This window comes from Scyliorhinus canicula, chromosome 2 (assembly GCF_902713615.1).
Source record: "Scyliorhinus canicula chromosome 2, sScyCan1.1, whole genome shotgun sequence".
Taxonomy (NCBI): Eukaryota; Metazoa; Chordata; class Chondrichthyes; order Carcharhiniformes; family Scyliorhinidae; genus Scyliorhinus; species Scyliorhinus canicula.
In genome coordinates this window covers 162678249-162699963 of record NC_052147.1, presented here as the reverse complement: position 1 = coordinate 162699963, position 21715 = coordinate 162678249, and the positions used below count along the sequence as shown (strand labels likewise).

At 48.9% G+C, this 21715-nt stretch overlaps 1 protein-coding gene across 8 annotated transcripts in view; it reads left to right on the top strand.

Annotated features, from left to right (window-relative positions):
* The window catches only part of LOC119960740 (collagen alpha-3(VI) chain-like), a 314544-nt gene that overhangs the window by 98754 nt on the left and 194075 nt on the right, over nt 1–21715 (top strand). For 6 of the 8 annotated variants that reach the window (XM_038788388.1, XM_038788372.1, XM_038788368.1 and 3 more), the window contains 2 exons: nt 8044–8628; nt 11261–11857. In XM_038788388.1, the coding sequence (XP_038644316.1) occupies nt 8044–8628; nt 11261–11857 (1182 nt within the window). The remainder of the gene's footprint in view (nt 1–8043; nt 8629–11260; nt 11858–21715) is intronic. The other 2 variants (XM_038788380.1, XM_038788364.1) reach the window with 1 other exon arrangement.

Below are 21715 nucleotides of genomic sequence, written 5' to 3'. Positions count from 1 at the left end.
TCTGTAAAACCTCGGAGACTTTGACCAGTTTATTACTCAAATGTTTTATCCAGGTGTCCTTATTTGCGAGATGAGCAAAGGACAAATACAAGTTTATGATTCAAGTAAATATATTATTTAACACAGTAAAACAGTTATCTCCTTTAAATGATCCCAATAATAATCACAAGATTCTTAATACTACTGGTCCAATGAGCTCAGTTGAGCAGCAAATCCAATTCTCTTAGACTCAGGTGTCTCAGGGCCTTTGTCCATGAAGCTGGGTCTCGCACGTTGCTCCCTTCCTCTGGTCTATCGTTGAATCTTCTCTGTACCTCTGCACTGAGTCTTCACTGAGGAGGGTCCTGGGTGGTTGATCTTTACCCCCCTCTTCGTGCCTTTTCAGAAAGTTCTCTGGCCCTTAATCAATGAGGTTTCAAGGCCGGAGTTGCAACATCCAATGGACTTGCTGATTGCAACTCTGCAGAATACCAGGAATCCACCCCCAGGGGTCTTTCTACAGGTATATTGTCCGTACGTAACCTTACTCCATATATGGTAAAGGCAGGAAAACCGGATGCCAGAAAGTCTAACTTTATCAGGGCAATCCACAACAATTGATCCACTGGAATGGGACCAATGGTTTCCAGATGTCTTGCCTTATTGACAGGGCAGGTCCAGACTTGTCCCAACTGTCTGTCTCTGTTCAGTGGACTCAGGCTTGTGCTGTTTAAATTCCCATCAGGCCAGCCTGGAGCTGGCTGTGATTTAATTTAAAATGTCCAATTCTAAATTTAAAGATTCAAGCCTAAAATTTCATGCTGCTGTTTATTTTACCACGACTTATGTTTCTAAATTTAAGAAAAAAATTAACTTTGTTTTAAAAAGTTGACAGGAAAGGCCATTGATGCACAATGTGAAATAATGGGACTCTATTTCTCCAAGACAACCTTTGGACTTAACCAAACTAGGGTACAGGATTTGGGGAAAAAGTAATTTTTATTTTGGTTAGAATTTTATAGTTTCTTGTGGAAACTATTTTTTATTTCTTGAGTTTGCTAATTAATAACTTACCGTTCAATACAGATATAGAGAGCTGTTGTTTGTGGAATTGCTGTTTTAAAGATTCATTGGAACATTTTTACAATACCTCTTGTATATAAGAGAGTAGGCTGGTGGTGTTTTAGAGTGGAGTAAAAGCTGTAGCTTGCAACTTAATTCAGAACAAATGTAGAATAGATAAAGGAAATAAAGTTTTGCATTGTATTTTGGGCTTATAAAAACTTTGCTGGAACTTGGAACACAAATAGTCTCTGTCCCCTTCTTGAAGAGTCAGTCAAAACATTCCATCTAGAGACGATGATACCAACCCGAACAACCTCTGGCTAATGATTCTCCGGCCCGCGATGGGCCGAAGCCCCGCCGCTGACAGGCCTTTCCCACCAACGTGGTTTAAACCACCTCTGGTAGTGGTGGGATTGGCGGCGCGGGCAGGTTCCGGGGTCCTGGGGGGGGGCACGGTGCGATCTGACCTCAGGGGGTGCCCCCATGATGGCCTGGCCCGCGATCAGGGCCCACTGATCATCGGGCCGGCGTCTCAATCGGACGCACTATTTCCCCTCCGCCGCCCTGAATGATCAAGCCTCCACGTCTTTCAGGGTGGCTGAGGGGAAAGACGGGCACCGCGCATGCGCGAGTTCGTGCTGTCAGCCGTCGTGACGTCAGCCGCGCATGCGCGGGTTGGAGCCGGCCAACCTGCGCATGCGCGGCTGACGTCACATTGGCGCCGCCGTCATGTCGCACTCGGTGCGCCGCCCGGCGGCTGAGAGTTACGGAGCGCCGCTCCTAGCCCCGACGGGAGGGGAGAATAGAGGGCGAGGAGCGGCCTCCGAGGCCGTCGTGAAACTCGGCCGAGTTCACGATGGCCCTCCCGATTTTTCCCGGGAGCGGAGAATTCCGCCCAGGTCTTGCATCTGTTCCATTAACTGGTACACTTGACAGCCATGCCAATAAGTCGACTGAATTAATCCACTGTCTGCCAAAAAGTGTAAGAGTTTTTAAAAACTTGTCTCAGATACCACCAACTCATCTCCCCCTCATGGTATTCCCAATTCCCCATGGGGTTTCTGCCACCCGCACGAGACCTGACAAAACGCGCCCTCCCCAAAGGCTCGACTCAGAGCCCCACAGTCGCCGGATACCTGGCTCCATCTCCCATGATGCGATTCAGCCCTGACCCCTTGACCTGACCTCCCGAACGGGTACCGTACCCCAAATCCTCGCCCAACGAGAACTGAGCCCGGTCTAGGGCCTGACCTCTGTCCACTTAGCTTCTACCCACCTGTCAAGGACACTTACATTTCAAACGGCCCTTAAACTTGTGGTAGTCTGGTTAGAGGTATTACGGTACCTAGTAATGCTGGAAGACCATTGTGGATAATGCATGTTGTCTATTGGCCGAGACTGTATGGTAGCTCTGCCCTACTAGGTGGGGTATAAGAGCCCGTGCAGCCCCAGCAGCTTCCTTTCTGTACCTGAGCTGCTGGGGGGAAACATCTAGCTTATTAAAGCCTTCAATTGGACTACAACCTCGCTTTAATGGTCATTGATCATGAATCAATTTAATAAGCTAGATTTAAAGAATGGAGCTCTGAATCAAGCCGGAGTGTCTGCAACTCAGCCCCCACGCAGTAAACTCGGCGGCGACTTTCAAGCACTGGCTAGCGTGCTTCAACGGCTACCTCGGAACGGCAGAAAATACACCCATGAGGGAACAGAAACTGCAGATTCTGCACTCGAGGGTGAGCCCAGAAGTCTACTCGCTCATCGAGGACATGGACGACTTCGATACCACAATGGAGTTGCTGAAAGGACATTACATTAGCCCTGTAAATCAGGTCTACGCCCGGCATCTACTGCCGACGTGGTGACAAAGTCCTGGTGAGCCAATGGAAGAAGTCTACCGTGCGCTCCTGGTGTTGGGGAGAAACTGCAGCTGCCCGCAAGTTTCAGCAAACGACCACACCGAACTGTTGATTTGGGACACTTTCATTGCGGGTATGCTGTCCTCTCAAATCCGCCAACGTTTACTAGAGAAAGAAACTCTACATCTCAAGGATGCATGGGCCCTTGCCAGCTCCCTGGATGTGGCCTCCCGAAACACCCGCGCCTATGCCCCCGACCGGGCGGCAGCCCCCTGGGCAGTGTGGAATCCCTCTACAGCAGACTCCGAGGCGACCCACATTCCCCCACAAGCTTTCGCTGCAAGATGGCCCGGCAACCCCGGGGGGGCCTGCTGCTATTTTTGCGGGCAAGCCAAACATCCCCGACAGCGCTGCCCAGCCCGGGCGTCCATATGTAAAGGGTGCAGCAAAAAGGGCCACTTCATTGCGGTATGCCAGGCCCAGGCGGTCACTGCGGTCTCAGGGAGCGAATGCGGATCGCCACTACATCCCTCTCCATGGGCCCCGTGCGGCTAGCGAGCGCCGCCATCTTTCTCTTCTAGGGCCACGTGTGGCCTCCGGGTGCCGCCATCTTGTTCTGCTGACGCCGCGTGCAATGGATGGGTGCCGCCATTTTATACACCCTCAGTCATGTGCGACCAGTGGGTGCCGCCATCTTAGACGGACTCCAAGGACCTCAGTACAGGTGACCACACACCGCCTGACGACGATACCCAGCTGCTGCCACGATTAGCCTCGGTGACCCTGGACCAGTCCCGGCCTCGAACACTCTCAACTGCTACAATGACGGTGCTAATCAATGGACACGAGACGTCTTGCTTAATCAACTCTGGGAACACGGAGTGCTTCATACACCCCGACACGGGAAGGCGCTGTTCTCTCCCCGTCCATCCCGTTAATCAAAAAATCTCTCTGGCCTCCGGTTCCCACTCAGTAGAGATAAAGGGGATCTGTGTAGCAACCCTCATGGTCCAGGGAAGGGAGTTCAAAAATTACCGGCTCTACGTCCTTCCCCACGTTTGCGCGGCCACACTCCTAGGGTTAGACTTCCAGTGCTATCTCCAAAGTCTAACTTTCAAATTCGGCGGCCCTATACCCCCTCTCACTGTCTGCAGCCTAGCGACCCTCAAGGTCGACCCGCCTTCCTTGTTTGCGACCTTCACCCCGGATTGCAAACCCGTCGCCACCAGGAGCAGACGGTACAGTCCCCAGGACCGGATCTTTATTAGGTCGGTGGTCCAACTGCTACTGAGGGAAGGAGTCATTGAAGCTAGGAACAGTCCCTGGAGAGCTCAAATAGTGGTGGTAAAGACCGGGGTGAAGCATAGGATGGTCATCGACTACGCAGCTGGACGCGTACCCTCTTCCCCGTATAGCCGACCTGGTCAACAGGATCGCTCAATACAAGGTCTTCTCCACGGTGGACCTTAGGTCTGCCAGCTCCCCATCCAAGCAAGTGATCACAAGTACACTGCCTTCGAGGCAGATGGGCGACTCTACCACTTCTTAAGAGTTCCCTTCTGTGTCACAAACGGGGTCTCGGTCTTCCAGCGAGAGATGGACCAAATGGTTGACCGATACGGTTTACGGGCAACATTCCCGTATCTCGACAATGTCACCATCTGTGGCCACGACCAGCAGGACCACGACACCAACCTCCGAAAATTCCTCCAGACCGCGAAGATCCTTAACCTTACATATAACAATGACAAATACGTGTTTAGCACCGACTGCCCAGCCATCCTTGGCTACGTAGTGTGAAATGGAGTGATAGGCCCTGACCCTGAACGCATGCGCCCCCTTATGGAGTTTCCCCTCCCTCACTGCTCCAAGGCCCTGAAGCGCTGCCTAGGATTTGTTTCATACTACGTCCAGTGGGTCCCCAACTACGCGGACAAGGCCCGTCCTCTGATCCAATCCACAGCTTTTCCCCTGTCGATAGAGGCCCGCCAGGCCTTCAGCCGCATCAAAGCAGACATTGCAAAGGCCACGGTGCACGCCATCGGCGAGTCCCTCCCCTTCCAGGTCGAGAGCGACGCGTCTGACGTCACTCTGGCAGCCACCCTAAACGAAGCGGGCAGACCCGTGGCCTTCTTTTCACGTACCCTCCATGCTTCCGAAATCCGCCACTCCTCAGTCGAGAAGGAGGCCTAGGCCATAGTAGAAGGTGTGCGACATTGGAGGCATTACCTGGCCGGCAGGAGATTCACTCTCCTCACTGACCAACGGTCGGTCGCGTTCATGTTCGATAATGCACAGCGGGGCAAGATAAAAAAATGATAAGATCTTGCGGTGGAGGATCGAACTATCCACCTATAACTACGTGATCCTGTATCGTCCCGGGAAGCTAAATGGGCCTCCTGATGCCCTATCCTGCGGCAAATGTAATAACACACAAGTGGACCACCTCTGAGCTCTCCACGAGGACCTCTGCCACCCGAGGGTCACTCGCTTCTTCCATTTTGTTAAGACCCGAAACCTGCCCTACTCCATCGAGGAGGTCAGGACAGCCACCAGGAATTTCCAAATCTGCGCGGAGTGCAAGCCGCACTTCTACCGACCGGAGAAAGCGCACCTGATAAAGGCTTTCCATCCCTTTGAACGTCTCAGCACAGTCTTCAAAGATCCACTCCCCTCCACCGACCGCAACACGTACTTCCTGAACGTGATTGATGAGTACTCCCGATTCCCGTTCGCCATCCCCTGCCCCGACATGATCTCAACCACCGTCATCAAAGCCCTCCATAGCATCTTTACACTGTTCAGGTTCCCCGCTTACATACATAGTGATAGGGGGTCCTCCTTTATGAGCGATGAACTGCATCAATTCCTGCTCAGCAAGGGCATTGCCTCGAGCAGGATGACCAGTTACAACCCCCGAGGTAAAGGACAGGCAGAGAGGGAGAACGGAACAGTCTGGAAGACCGTCCTACTGGCCCTAAGGTCCAGAAATCTCCCAGTCTCCCGCTGGCAGGAAGTCCTCCCAGATGCCCTCCACTCCATCCGGTCACTGCTCTGCAGCACAACCAATCAAACACCTCACGAACGGCTCCTTGTTTTCCCCAGGAAGTTCTCCACCGAAACCTCGCTCCCGACCTGGCTGGCAGCCCCCCGGATCCATCCTGCTCCGAAAACACGTGCGGGCGCACAAGTTGAACCCGTTGGTCGAGAGGGTCCATCTTCTCCACGCTAACCCCCAGTACGCCTACGTGGCGTACCCCAACGGCCGACAAGACACGGTCTCCCTACGAGACCTGGCGCCCGCCGGATCCCCGCGCACACCCTCACCACCAGTCCCACCCACCATCTAACTGGTGCACCTTACAGCCGACCCCTTCCCAGGAGGATCGGTGCTTCCGCCGGTCCCATCTTGGCCCACCTCACCCACCGACGCACCCCACATACGCTCCCTTCCCAGGTCAATCAGCTTCCCCACCAGCGCCGTCTAGGGGTGTTGAAGCTGCCACAGAGATCGAAACCACGCTCCCGGAGTCACAGACGCCCGAACCTCCACCGGCGTCACCACCGAAGCTTCGCCGATCACAGAGGACGAGCAGGGCCCCCGATCGACTGATTGCTTCACTGTAACATGTATATAGTTCATTGTAAAATATTTTGTAAATAGTTATGATTATAAGTCAAAACGCTGTACGGCGGTATTACGGTACCTCCATAACCATAAATCCTACCATGTTACAAAGTTGTAATACCAAGCCACCACCCCCGCCGGACTCTTTTTTTAACAGGGGGTGAATGTGGTAGTCTGGTTAGAGGTATTACGGTAATGGTGGAACCATTGGTGAATAATGCATGTTGTCTATTGGTTGAGACTGTATGTTGGCTCCGCCCTGCAAGGCAGGGTATAAGAGCCCGTGCAGCCCCAGCAGCTTCATTTCTGTACCTGAGCTGCTGGGGGAAACATCTAGCTTATTAAAGCCTTCAATTGGACTACAACCTCGCTTTAGTGGTCACTGATAGTGCATCAAAACTTACCTGGCTTACAGCAGCCAGAGCCTCAAGAATGAACAGCGCTGCCTGGGTCGTGCCTGGCCTGAATTGGGAGGTCGGATGAGATGGTCTGAAAATTGACATTAGTAATCGGGCACAGGGTGATAATACGATGCTGATGGCCACTCCAAAGAAGTTACAACCAATATTTTCGAGGGCTGATATTCTTTTCACCTCCCGTTTCTTCCTATCATAATTGTACGGCCGTAATCCAAAGTTTTCAGGCCAATGTCATTTGCAAAGTGCAGCGCGTACCCCATGTACAAGCACAAATGCTGATGGGGGTTTGTGTTGGGAAATCAGGAATGAAAGCATGAGAATAGCTATAGGCTTTCAAGCAAGGCCTACAGTTACATTGCTGGCTGTCAACATTGGAGCCTTCTAGCTTCTACAGGTCTAAAGAATTTGGGAGCTGATGCTGTGAATAATTTTACCTGCTGTTACCATCGTACTGGCAATATTAGCTGTGAAGAAGCTTGGTACAAACTCTGTGGCCTGATTTTTTTTCCAGCAAGCCTGTTGGTATGACACCACATGTAAGTATTAAGAAGAAAGTGAGATAGCAAGCCGGGAAGGGCACCTGGCTCATTAACTGTCAGCCTGCACCTGGCCTTGTTCCCCCCATTTGGAAAACCATTTGAAAAATTAGGGCAGCGTTGTAAGACGGGAGAGTTGATGCAAAGTGACCCTATGTCCATTTCCCTGGTGCTATTCCTAGAAATTAAGCATTACCCTGGCACAATAGTGAGCAATATCCAATTTATAGCAGGGCTGCAGAATAAAGATGAATGAGGTCCTGAGAGCGCAGAAACTCATTATAAGGCATGAAAACAAAACAGTTCAAGATGGGATAGACCTGCACAATGAGTGAGTTCAATGACAATATAAAAAGCATATTAAGACATGGAAATGTCAGAAGTGAACTCATTCACAAATAATTTCTACTTTATTTTAATTTTTTGTACATCATAGTCAAAGCACAATAAATGTTTTAATCAAAATTTCTGTTTATCAAAGACCCAGTATTCGTTTACAGGCTTTTCTTTAATTGACAAAATAATGTGATACCTGTACTTCTTTGTTTATCTTGAAGAGAGGAGAGACGTTGTGTTCCTAGTCGATGGATCTGACAAGGTTGCATCTGCCTTTCCTATGATAAAACGATTCATTTCTCGAATTGTTGACAGCTTTGATATTGGAAGTGATAGAGTCTGTATAGTGCAGTACAGTGACACGCCTAGACCTAACTTCTACTTAAACAGCTATACATCTAAACCTGAAGTGATGCAAGCAATAAATGCCCTTGGCCTTAAAGGAGGAACCCAAGTCAACACAGGGGAAGCATTAGACTATGTCAGACAAAATGTGTTCACTAGGTCTGCTGGAAGCAGGATGGATGAAGGTGTTGCCCAGTTCTTGATCCTTCTCACAGCTAGCAAGTCCACCGATGACATTACACAAGCAGCAGTGGCACTGAAAGGAGCTGGTGTAGCACCGTTCAGCATCGGATCAAAAGATGCTGATGAAGATGAACTCCGTCAGATTTCACTGTCTCCCCACTTCGTTTTCAGGGTAGATGATTTACAGCATGTTTCAACTATACAACAACATTTGGAATCACCCTTAAAACAACTAAACCAAGAGAAAATAATCACTATCTACAAAAATTTTGCTCAAGGTTAGGAAGACATTGAGTTTCAGTAATGTTTTTAAACATTTGAATAAAGCATTGGTAGTGATAACATTAATCCCTGTGTAACTTTTAGCCAATTGCCATAAACTATAATTGGATATTTTGACCAATGTTTAAGTTTTTGTTCTGGATCCCAAATAACATGCATTTTATAAAGCAAGCGAAGAATAACAGTAATATATATCTGCTTCTTACCGAATTTCATTGTATTTAACATTGCTGAAATGGTTTCCTACATGGTCTTATTCAAGTTATTTCATGGTATGTGAGATGATTTGAAATAATTTTTGAAGACATGATACAGCAGCAGGCAAATTAAGGCTTTTCATATATTCCCATAGATTTGAAAAGTTGAATAGCATGACCAGCTCCCTTTCTGTTTGATGATATGAATATAGATAATGGCCTATGATGTTCTCACTTGTAATTTCAACATATAACTACAGCAAGTAACCTTTATTGACAGCAAAATGAGGAAACCATCACATATATTTCCCACTTCAAAATCGATCTGCTTGAATTGTCCGTGGTTTCCGGCAATCTTTCCGCCAAATCCCAATGAGTTTATCTCCATATATTGCAATGAGGGTCCAATTGTGCCGCAACTTTAACCTTCCTCTTTTTAAATCTGCAACCCATGCAATGATGTTAGTCCTTGTACAGAAATGGTTCCACTCAAACTCACACCACAAGTACAAGTAATCTCTCTTCAACAGTTCTTACAGATTGGAAGATAGCTAATGTAACTCTACTATTTAAAAAGGGAGGTAGAAAGAAAACAGGGAATTATAGACTAGTCGGCCTGATGTAGGTAGTGGGAAAATTCTTGAGTCCATAAGAAAAGATAAATAGCAGAGCACTTGTGAAACAGTGGCAGGATCGGACAGAGTCAACATGGATCTATGAAGGGGAAATCATGCTTGACAAATCTACTGGAATTCTTCGAGCATGCAACTAGTAGAGTTGATGAGGGGGAGCTAGTTGATGTGGTTATTTGGACTGAGAAGGCTTTTGACAAAGTGCCATAAAAGAGATTAGTGTATAAAATGGAAATGTATGGGATTAGGGGTGGTATATTGAGGTGTGTGGACAACTGGTTGGCAGACAGGAAACAAAGAATAAACAGGTATTTTTCCAAATGGCAGACAGTGAGGTATCAGTGTGAGGACTCCAGCTTTCACAATATATTTGTTAATGATTTAGATAAATATATCTCCCAATGTGTGGATGACACAAAGCTGGGTGGGAGGGTGAGCTGTGGAAAGGTGCAGAGATGCTTCAGTCTGATTTGGACAAGTTGAACAAGTGGGCAAATACATGGCAGATGCAGTGTAACATTGATAAATGTGAGGTTAACCTCTTTGGTAGCAAAAACAGGAAGGCAGATTATTATCTGACTGCCTTTAGGTTGAGAGAGGGGAATGTGCAATGAGACTTGGGTGTCCTCATACACCAGTCATGAAGGTAAGCATGCAAATGCAGCAGAGGTAAGGAAAGCATATTATATGTTGGTCTTATAGCGACAGGATTCAAGTACAGGAGTCGTGATGTTTTTCTGCAATTACGTGGCCTTGGAGAAGTCACAACTGGACTATTTTATGCAGTTTTGATCTTCTTCTCTGAGGAAGGATGTTCTTGCATTAAAGGGAGTGCAGCAAAGATTTACCATAATGATTCCTGGGATGGCGGGACTGACATATAAGGTGAGATTGAGTCGGTTAGGGTTATCTTTGCAGGTGTTTCGATGAACGGTGGGGGATCTCATAGAAACCTATAAAATTCTAACAGGGCAAGACAGGGTAGATGCAGGAAGAGGATGTTCCCGATGGCGGGGGTTGTCCAGAACCAGGGGTCACAATCTAAGGATACAGGGTAGACCATTAAGACTGAGAAACGTCTTCACCGAGAGAGCAGTGAGTCTGTGGAATACTCTTCCACAGAAAGCAGTTGGGGCCAAAATATGGCAGGCAGGATTCTCCACTGTCAGGATTCGCCGTTGTGCCGGCAGCCCGCGGATTTCCCAATGGCGTGGGGCTGCCGACAATGGGAAACCCCATTGGCTGGCTGGCGAGATGGAGAATCCTGACAGTGGAAGGATATGGGGGGAAAGCAGGAATAGGTTACTGAACTGGATGATCGGTCATGATCATATTGAATCGCAGAGCAGACTCAAAGGGCTGAATGGTTTACTCCTCCTATTTTCTATGTTTCTATGAATTAAACGAGCCCCAAATATTATTTGTCCATTCATGCCGTTAATTATCCAAGTAATCTGTCTTCATCGGGAACTTGTTCTAAATTAAATGCTTTTTTACCCCTGTGATCAAGTTCGATCTCTTAAGGTATTGAAAAAAGACAGTCAGTGAGGTTAATAAGTATTACCCTCAGCAAAGTCACAAGTTATGTCTCTATTATATTTGATTTATCAAATAACATTGTTAACACCAGGTTCACAATACCTAATGCTTCATGGTTCATCGAAAGCTTTCATTTTAGTACCGTTTAATCAAAGAAAATATAAAATCAACTCTTTTAAAACATACTCAACATTAATATTGTATATTTATTTTTACACCTGACCACTAACTGCCAGACATTTATTTCCCATTTCTTACAGCTGGTGTTAAGAGGGATATTGTGTTCCTTGTTGATGGATCAGACAAAGTCAGAGGTGCTTTCCCTTCAATTCAAAGATTCATTTCCAGAGTGGCCGATAATCTTGACATTGGACGTGATAAAGTCCGAGTTGGTGTGGTACAGTACAGTGATAATCCCAGAGTCAACTTCTACTTAACCAGCCACACCACAAATCAGGATGTGAAGGACGCAATAAATGGTCTCAGCCAAATAGGAGGACGTCGAGCCAACACTGGTGCAGCCTTGGACTATGTCACAAAGAACATCTTTACTCAGTCTGCTGGTGGCAGAGCAGAGGAAGGTGTACCCCAATTCTTGATCCTTCTCACTGGCAGCAAGTCATCCGATGATGTTAGTCGGGCAGCATTAGCTCTGAAAGAAGCTGGTGTAGCACCTTTCTGTATTGGGTCAGGTGACGCAGACGAAAGTGAACTCCAACAGATTTCACTGTCCCCTAGTTATATTTTCAAGGTAAATGATCTGCGGAATGTGGAAACACTACAACAATCTCTGGAGACACCACTGAGGACACTGAGTAAAGATCATATAATCCAAATCCAACCAGTTGTACCTGAAGGTGAGGAATCTCTGCTTTGTTTAAATATCACAATAATTACATCATGAATGATTGTTCTGATAATATAGCCTGTAATGAAATTACTATCTGAGGTAACCGAAATGAGGGTGTGTAACATGAGGATGGAAACACACCCATGATAAATCAAATATACACTCATCCAGTTTCAGTGCAATGTCCCTGGTCTGAATTGTTCCCTTGCTGTTGGTTTGATTGGTCTCTGATTGCCTTGATTATCCCTCTTGCCTTTTTTGAAGAGGGATGTAACAGTTTTAATCTTCTTGTGGACTTACCCTCAGAGCTAAAAAGGATTAAATTCTTGTAGTCGGATCCTCCACAATTACTTACTTCCCTTTCCCAAACTCAGGTACATTCCATCTGACTGGGTGACCTTGCCTCTTTCAGCAATGCCATCAATTATTTTCATCATCGTTTTCTATCTTGTTCCAATCTAAAATTGCTACTACCTCCATTTAAGTGCGACATTGGCAAAAATCCTCTTCTCCACTGAAGATAGATACAAACAACTTTTTGAGATCCACAGCCATGCCCTCTTAACAAGCTCTCCTTTATGCTTACCAACCTAGCCTTTCACTATTTATGTTTTTGAAATATTTATTGTGTTCCCCTGAAGAGGAGCAACAAATCTATTCTCATACTCCTGTTTTTACAAAGATCTAAGTTTGCTCTTGTGTTAGCTGCCAATATACTCTCATACTCTCGATTGTTCATACCTTCACTGTTTGCTTCATTTCTCTACTGTATTATAATGATCTGAGCATCCAACTTTAGTTTTTTTAAATTCAGGGTGCCATTTTAAATGGCCACCCTCGTGCACAAAAGCTCAAATGGAATTCCCCCTCCCTCCACCCGCATACAGCCCCCTCACACAACACACATCCCCTGGCATTTTCCGGCCACTACATCCTGGCATTTACACCTGCACTGATGCAGTGCCAGGAGACATTGATTGGGCTATCCCAGGGTGTAATGCCCAGGTAGTGCCTAGGCATGACCTTCTCCCCCTGAGCAATGCGTTCCTGAGAGTTCCTGTGGGAAGTCTGCCCGACAACTACATGCTGTGGGAGACAAGCCAAAATTTATTCCCTGAATGGGATTTCCTCCAAGTGGGTGATTCAGGTTAGACGGATGATAATGAGATGTAAATATATTATAAATATATTTGTCACAAATCCCATTATATCATTGGCAGAGAGGGAGGAACAATCGTGTTACACTTTTACTTCAGTGTAAAATGCAATTTGGTCACCTTGCAAGATTTACTGCTCCCGTCACCGATCAAGTCAGACGACAACCTGGTGCAGAAAATCCCTCCAATAGGGTCTGTGTTCTCGCTGCGATGTCCTTTAGCCTGTCACCAAGCAGGCAACACATCCTGGGGATTCATCCAATGACAAACCAGCATGTGCATCATCTTAAGTGGATGCTGCTAACATGTGTAAGATAGAAAAGGGGCCTGGCAATGGATGCATCCTCTGGGGGCGTAGCAAATAGTTTTAAATTTAAAGTAGCCACCACTGCCCGGCGGTGGTGCAGGGACAATCCCTCTCCCGCTTAGCCAGTGGAAACATGTGTGACCGGATGCCTTTGAAGAGTGTGGGTCGGGATGTTCCTCACAGGATTGGGCATTGCCGCAAGACACCAACCTACCCACCCCAATGTCCATCTTCTGCCAGGAAATTGTCTTTCATCCCTTGGTTCTTTCTTGTCCTCAAAGAGAATCTCGACTGGAGTCTCTTTAGTTGCCTTGAAATGCCTTTCAAGAGCTTTAATTTCTGATTCACCACTTGTCTGGGGTAGCTCTCGTCCACTCACCACATCCCCACCTCCTCCCAATCATGGACTCTCTGAGGTCAATTTTCCAATCCTCCAAATCTGATCCTGCTCTGACACAAATTCACGAGTCTGAAAATATAGTCAATGGAATTAAACTGTGTTCCAGTACCAGCCTTAATATATTTGGGCATCAGGACCAAATCTCTGAAATACTGAGGGAATGCCCAATCTGATCAATGTTACTGTTTAAAAAAACAAAAAGCAATTCCATCCATCATCAGATTGTGCCTGAGGATATTTATTGCGATGCCTTTAGTTTCCCTGACAAAGGTTGAGGCGGCTTGTTAGAGAGGGCACTGATGGATTGTTTCCGCTGATAGGAGAATTACAAATAGGGCGCAATCTTCCGGCCACTCTGCACCGGAAAAGCAACTCGTTGCAGTGTAATGTGGCCGGTGAAAGCCTGGAGACCCCGCTCCCGGTATTTTCCCGGCTCGCAACGCTTCACGAGATTCAATGCAATCTCACGAGAAGTTGCAAGGGGAATCCCGCCCACAAAGATTTTGGCAAGTCTGCACATTCGAGCGAGGCAGTAAACCGTACTCTAATGTGCAGATTTTCAAGGTATCCGAGGCTTTGGGATTCAATCCCTTTGCCTCAGGGGCCTCAGGCAAGCGCTGTCTCGTACTGATCACTACAAACGGGGACCAGGGGGAACTGCACTCGTTGGGATCTCCAAGGGTATCGGACGCCCCCAGTTTCATGCCCTTTGGGCAGGATGGTGCTCTGGCACTGCTGGTGCCACCTGGCACCCTGGTACGGCCAACTGGGCACTCTGGCACTGCCAGCCTGGCACCCATTTTAACCAACTGGCCAACCTTTGGGTCCCACCCTGGCTGACCTTCACGGCCGATGCCCGCTGACCTTAGCGACACAGGCTGGCCAATCTTCACAACCTACGCTGGCTGACCTGGTTAGTGGGCAGCAGGGTAGCACAATGGTTATCACAGTTGCTTCACAGCTCCAGGATCCCATTTTCGATTCCCGGCTGGGTCACTATCTGTGTGGCATCTGCATGTTCTCCCCGTGTCTGTGTGGGTTTCCTCCGGGTGCTCCGCTTTCCTCCCACAGCCCAAGGATGTGCAGGTTAGATGGATTGGCCATGCTAAATTGCCCATAGTGGCCAAAACAAAAGGTTGGGTGTAGCTACTGTGTTACGGGGATAGGGTGGAGGCGTGAGCTTAGTAGGGTGCTCTTTCCAAGGGCCGATGCAGACTCGATTGGCGAATGCCTCTATTTGCATTGTAAATTCTATGACCTTCACAACACACCATTATTGCTTACCATTAATGTGACAGGTGAGCCTGCTTGGTCCTCCCAATCTCATTTGCTTTGTCATTCATTGTTACATTTCTGCGAAGGACTTCAGCTGATGATTTAAGTTCTCACTGCATCCCGAGAAGCAGCACAGTAGCATTGTGGATAGCGCAATTGCTTCACAGCTCCAGGGTCCCAGGTTCGATTCTGGCTTGGGTCACTGTCTGTGCGGATTCTGCACATCCTCCCCGTGTGTGCGTGGGTTTCCTCCGGGAGCTCCGGTTTCCTCCCACAGTCCAAAGATGTGCAGGTTAGGTGGATTGACCATGATAAATTGCCCTTAGTGTCCAAAATTGCCCTTGATGTTGGGTGGGGTTACTGGATTATGGGGATAGGGTGGAGGTGTTGACCTTGGGTAGGGTGCTCTTTCCAAGAGCCAGTGCAGACTCAATGGGCTGAATGGCCTCCTTCTGCACTGTAAATTCTATGATAACATCCTTTGAAAAAAATCAAGAGGTTTCTCCTCGAATTCGCCATGCTTAGGACTTCAAATGCCTTTGACATTTTGAGGGTTTTAAACTGTCATTTAACTGTAGTTCCCTGAAAATAATACACATGGGTGGAGATTCTCCCAAATGCAGAGAGTCGTAAAGGTTGCCGTGAAACTGGCCGTGTTTCACGGCAGCTTTCACACCCATTCCCGGGACCCGATTCTCCCCGCCCCCATCGGGGCTAGGAGCGGGACCCCGGGAATCACGGTGTCGCGGCCTTAACGACCGCCGCTAAGGCCGCGCGCCAAGAGCCAGCTCCAACCACGCATGCGCGGGTGACATCATCACGCCATTGACGGAACCCGCGCATGCGCGGTTCCGCTTTTCTCCACCGCCGCTCGACAAGATGTGGCGGCTTGATCTTGTCGGGCGGAGGAGGGGAAAGAGTGCGTCCCTTTTGGGTGCAGGCCCGACGATCGGTGGGCACCGATCGCGGGCCTGTCCCCTCCAGAGCACAACGGTGGTTCTCCCGCCCCAAACGGGCCTCTGGATACCCCAAATGGGCATCCAGTGCCCGTTTTTACGACGGCAGCGAGCAGGTGTGTTTACTTCCATGAAAAAACGGGCATAATTGCCCGGCCGCTCGTCCCATCGGCCGCGGAGTATCGCCGCTCGCCGTAAAAAATGGCGAGCGGCGATTCGTGACGTGAGTCGGGCGAGAGGGGGGAGAATAGCGGGAGGGGATGAAAAATGGCCCTCCTGCTATTCCCCCAACTGGCGTGGGGGGCGGAGAATCACGCCCATGGACTTTGTATCGTGATTTGCATTGGCACAATTAACAAAGCCATACCTCAAGAAATCATCTTTATACTGGTTTGTTCCGATTTCAGTTTCTCCTTAGTGGGCTGCTCACCGGAGGCTCTGGAGCTCGGCACACAACCTACACCAGAATTGCTTTGTCCTGCTGTGGACTCTCATGAGCAGTTCTCTCTAGCAGATTCAGTTGAGAAATCCGGGCCTGTTTCTGTCTCTGACCCTCTCTTCTTTATTACAAAATAATCTATCTTTTGTTCTTCACACAGTCCTGTTACTTGCTTGCTGGCAGCTACAAAATTTTATAATTTCTCCTCTGTAATTTTGCTTTCTCACCCAAAGCAGGCATTCTTTTTTTTTACTTTGAAACTTTATTTCCATACCTGGTTTTTCTAAGTTTATGACTTATCGACAGAAAATGAAAGCAATTTCAGTTGAACATGTGCATCCTTACATTTACATGTTAACTTTGTGTTAAATATATTCTCATTTCTCTTCAAATTTAAACAAGTATAGAAAACAGTACAGTCTTGTTTTTACTTTACAAACTATGACCTTAGGCGAGATGGGATAACTTGTCAAACACACAGAATGTCACAATATTTCTTACTGGTTCCGCTGCATTCACCTATCCAAACATTCAAGTCATTTCTGTCAAATATACACCAGTATATCATGGTGCAGACACACACTGATGGACACACGCAGGGACCAATCAACATGTACAAACACCGCAGCCAATCACCAGTTAGAATACACACACTATAAAGGCAGAGGGCACCATGGTTCCCGCTCATTCTGGGTGCTGCCTCTGAGTGTAACAAGAACTCATCCAGCCCAGCACAGACTTACACCGCGTGCTGAGAGAATCAATTGGTTCAGACAATGCTTAGGTCTCTAGTTTAACTTAGCATCATTTAGACCCACAATCATCATGTGTTAGTTAGTTAGAAGTTAGTTAATAATATTGAGTTGAACCTTCATTAGTGTTGGAAGTGTCTTCATCTCTCAAGTGCACACTAGCCAACATTTCAATTTCCTTCTCCATTCCCATGAAAAGCACTTATTTCCTGGTTCCCAGAGAGTGGTGACACAAAGTGATGACTGTGTAAGTTTCTTTCAGTATTGACATGTGCCAGTCATATTGACTTCCTCCTTTGATTGGTATTCCTGGCTGACAAACCTGCCTGGCTTCCTTCTCACTGTCCGGTAGCTGATACTATCGTCAGATGCATCCACCCCAGTAACAAACTGCTGATCACTTTCTGATCTGTATTTCACATCATGGGTGCGCAAAGCAGATGTTGTGCCGGCCGTTGAGCAGGTTGACCACAGAGCTGCAGGTCGCATGCTGCTTTTCGGTGGTAAAGGATGAGCCAAGAAGTGAGCAGAGGACAAGCCCCAGAGCAGAGCTCCAAGCTGGAGTCACCACAGTTCGCATTGCACACCCACATGGCTGCCCATTAGGCCCGGACCCCCCTCGCACCGCCCTCCTCCCCACATGTGGAGACCAACCCATAGTCCAGCCTTGCACCGCACCCGCCCCCTCAAACACCACAACCAATTGCCGCACTCCAAGGCCAACATTCCTAAAGCTGGTCACGGGCATTGGGCACCTGTTCCAGTGATCAGGAAAGCCATGGCTGACCACTTTGCGACCCTCCTGACACAACCCTGAGTTTGAAAAAACCTGTTCTATGCTAACCCCCATACAGGATGATGTGATGACCTTTTAAAAGGACCGGGTCCTTTTGTGTCCATTAATGGATTTAGCATGCTGTAACAAGCAACAAATTCAGAAAACTGAATTAAACCATTCTGTTTTCAGATGTAGGAGCTCGCTGAATTTCCCAAACTTTCTCCATAACTGGGTGTAAGCCCTCATGTCCTCTTGGTTGACCAGGTAAACTACCTCATCAGTCCTGGGAAGGAGGGTGCATTGGCAAAGGCAGTCAGCTTAATGCATCCACGTTTGCGATCTGAGTACCTGGATGATGCTCAAATGTGTATTCATTTGTAGTCAGCAGGAGGGCCGAACGCAGTGTACTGGCGGAGACAATGGGCAGAATTGCTTTGTTGTCTTTGAAAAGACCCAGCAGTGGCTTGTGATTCATAATGAGCGGGAACCATTGACCATACACATATGAATGGAATTTCTTCACAGTGAAGACACATGCCAAAGCCTCTTTCTCAATTTGCGCATAATTACGCTCGGCTATGGCCAGTGTCCAGGAGGCCAAAGCGATCAGCCTCTCTTTGCCATCTTCCATGGGGTGTGATAAAATGGCACAAGTGCCATACAATGATGCATCTCATGCATGACGATTAGTGGTATAGCATGTTAGCAAGCCTGAGGAAGTAAAATTTTTTTTTACTTGTGTGAATGCTTCTTACTGTTGCTTTTTTCACGCCCATTGCTGGTTCATTTTAAGAAGAGGAATACGGGGGTTAACATGGTCATGAGGCTGGGGAGGTACTTTCTGTAATAGTTCACCAATTCCAAAAACGACCACAGGCTGGATTCTCCGGTCCGTCAGCCACGTTTTCCTCTGCACTTAAGCCAATTGCGGCCTAGCCAACAGACGCCGTGTCCCTTCACGAGGATCAATGGGAGTTGTACTGATTATTGCCCGTAAATTACTGGGGTCATTGTCGTTCCCGCAATGGCTAATTGTTCACTGGTGAACGTTGCAGACCTTGCTTCGGAGTCCCACAGATCTAACTGTTGCACCCGTCCTTATCCAAATCGCATGTGGCCGGCCGCGTGGACGAGGATGGCCTAGATGGCAGCCCTCATGAATCGCACATATAGTGCGGGTTTGGAGATGGCTGCCCCCACGGACAGCATGAGGCGGATGACGCGTCCGGGGGGGAGGGGGAAAGGGCAGAGCTGGCAGACACGCTTCCACACTACAGGATTGCGGCCCTGTGAGTCTGAGGGTCGGGTACGCGATTCATGAGGGCCACCATCTTGGACGCCATCTTCCTCACCACCCGACACGTGCGACCAACGGGGACCGCCATCTTGGCTGCCATCTGCAACGCCGCCCGACACGTGCAACCAACTTGTACGGACAACCCCAGCACCTCCGACCACGCCGGCTACCCGCAACTCACCACGGTCACCCTTGACCAGTCGTGACCCAAACACCTCCAGAGCTCTATGATGACTGTCCGGGTAAATAGACATGAAACGCTCTGCCTCTTTGACTCCGGTAACACAGAGAGCTTCATTCATCCGGACATGGTAAGACGCTGCTCGCTCCCAATCTTCCCGGTGCATCAAACCATCTCCCTTGCTTCCGGGTCGCAACCCTCGCAATACAAGGCGCCAAGTACACCAATTTTAAATTATATTTACTCCCCAACCTCTGCGCTCCTCTTCTATTGAGACGGGATTTCCAATGTAACCTCATGAGCCCACCCCACTCACTGTATGTAGCCTCGCAACCCTAAAGGTTGATCCTCCCCCGCTCTTTGCAAATCTAACCACCGACTGCAAACCAGTCGTCACCAGAAGCAGGCAGTACAGCATTCAGGATAGGACTTTTATCAGGTCCAAGGTCCAGCGACTCTTGCGGGAGGGAGTCATTGAGGCCAGCAATAGCCCCTGGAGAGCCCAGATGGTGGTCGTCAGGACCGGCGTAAAGAACCGGATGGTTATAGATTACAGCCAAACCATAAACCGTTCCAGGCACCTCGATGCTTAGCCCCTTCCCCAGATCGCAGACATGGTTAATCAGATCGCGCACGACCGGGTGTTCTCCACGGTCGATGTGACGTCTGCGTACCACCAGCTCCCAATCCGCCCGGAGGATCGCCACTACATGGCTTTTGGGGCAGGCGGCCACCTTTTACACTTCCTCTGGGTCCCCTTTGTCGTCACGAACAGGGTCTCGGTCCTCCAAAGAACAATGGACCGAATGGTGGACCAGTACGGGCTGCGGGCCACATTTCCGTACTTGAACAATGTCACCATCAGCGGCCATGATCAGCAGGACCACGATGCCAACCTCTAGAGATTTCTCCAAACTGCCCGAACCCTTAACCTCACTTACAACAAAGAGAAGTGCATTTTCCGCACAACCAGACTAGCCATCCTCGGCTACGTTGTGGAAAATAGGGTTCTAGGACCCGACCCCGACTGTATGCACCCCCTCCTGCAACTCCCTCTTCCCCACTGCCCCAAGGCCCTGAAAAGGTACCTCAGGTTCTTTTCATATTACGCCCACTGGGTCCCCAACTATGTGGACAAAGCCCGCCCACTAATCAATGCCACCATCTTCCCACTGATGGCTGAGGCCCGCCAGGCCTTCAGCTGCATCAAGGCAGATATTGCCAAAGCCGCGATGCACGCGGTGGACGAGTCCGTCCCCTTCCAGGTGGAGAACGACGCATCAGAGGTCGCCCTCGCCACTACCCTCAATCAGGCAGGCAGGCCTGTAGTGTTTTTTTCACGAACGCTCACCACCTCTGAAATTCAACACTTCTCAGTCGAAAAAGAGGCCCTCAGTATCGATTTCAAAGGGCCCCTCCCCTCCAACAACCACAACACATATTTCCTCAACATCATTGACGAGTTCTCCCGCTTCCCCTTTGCAATCCTTTGCCCCGACATGGCTGTGACGACTGTCATTAAAGCCCTACATAGTGTCTTCACCCTGTTTGGCTTCCTCACGTACGTCCACACTCACCGGGGCTCATTGTTCATGAGCGACGAACTGCGTCAGTACCTGCTCAGCAAAGGTATCGCCTCGAGCAGGACTACCAGTTATAACCCCCGGGGAAACGGGCAGGTGGAGAGGGAGAACGCGATGGTCTTGAAGACTGTGCTCCTGGCCCTGCGGTTTCGGAATCTCTCAATCTCCCACTGGCAGGAGGTCCTCCCCAACGCACTCCACTCTATCAGGTCCCTACTTTGCACGGCCACAAACGAGACCCTTCATGGTCACCTATTTGTTTTCCCCAGGAAATTCACCTCAGGGGCCTCGCTTCCGCCCTGGCTGAAGACACAGGGGGCCCATCCTGCTCCGCAAGCACGTCAGGAGCCATAAGTCCGACCCTCTGGTCGAGAAGGCCCAGCTCCTACTCTCCAACCCCCAGTATGCATACATCCTACACCCCGACGGCTGACAGGATACGGTCTCCACCGGGACCTAGCACCCGCAGGTTCCACTACCACCGCCACCCCATCTTATCCCGCCCAACCTAGGCTGGCCAGCACCCCCCGCCCCTACTTGGCACCCGCACCCACTCCTGCCCACCATTCCCCCTTCACCGACCCACATGAATGAAGCTCCAGAAGACATGCTCCCAGAGTCCACGTCTGTACCCGCACCGGCGACTTCACTCCCGATGCCAGCATGGATGAGTTTGAGGCCCGGGCCAGCGGCGATATCAGAGCTTTGGCAATCGCAGCACACAATCCGTGCACCAGACA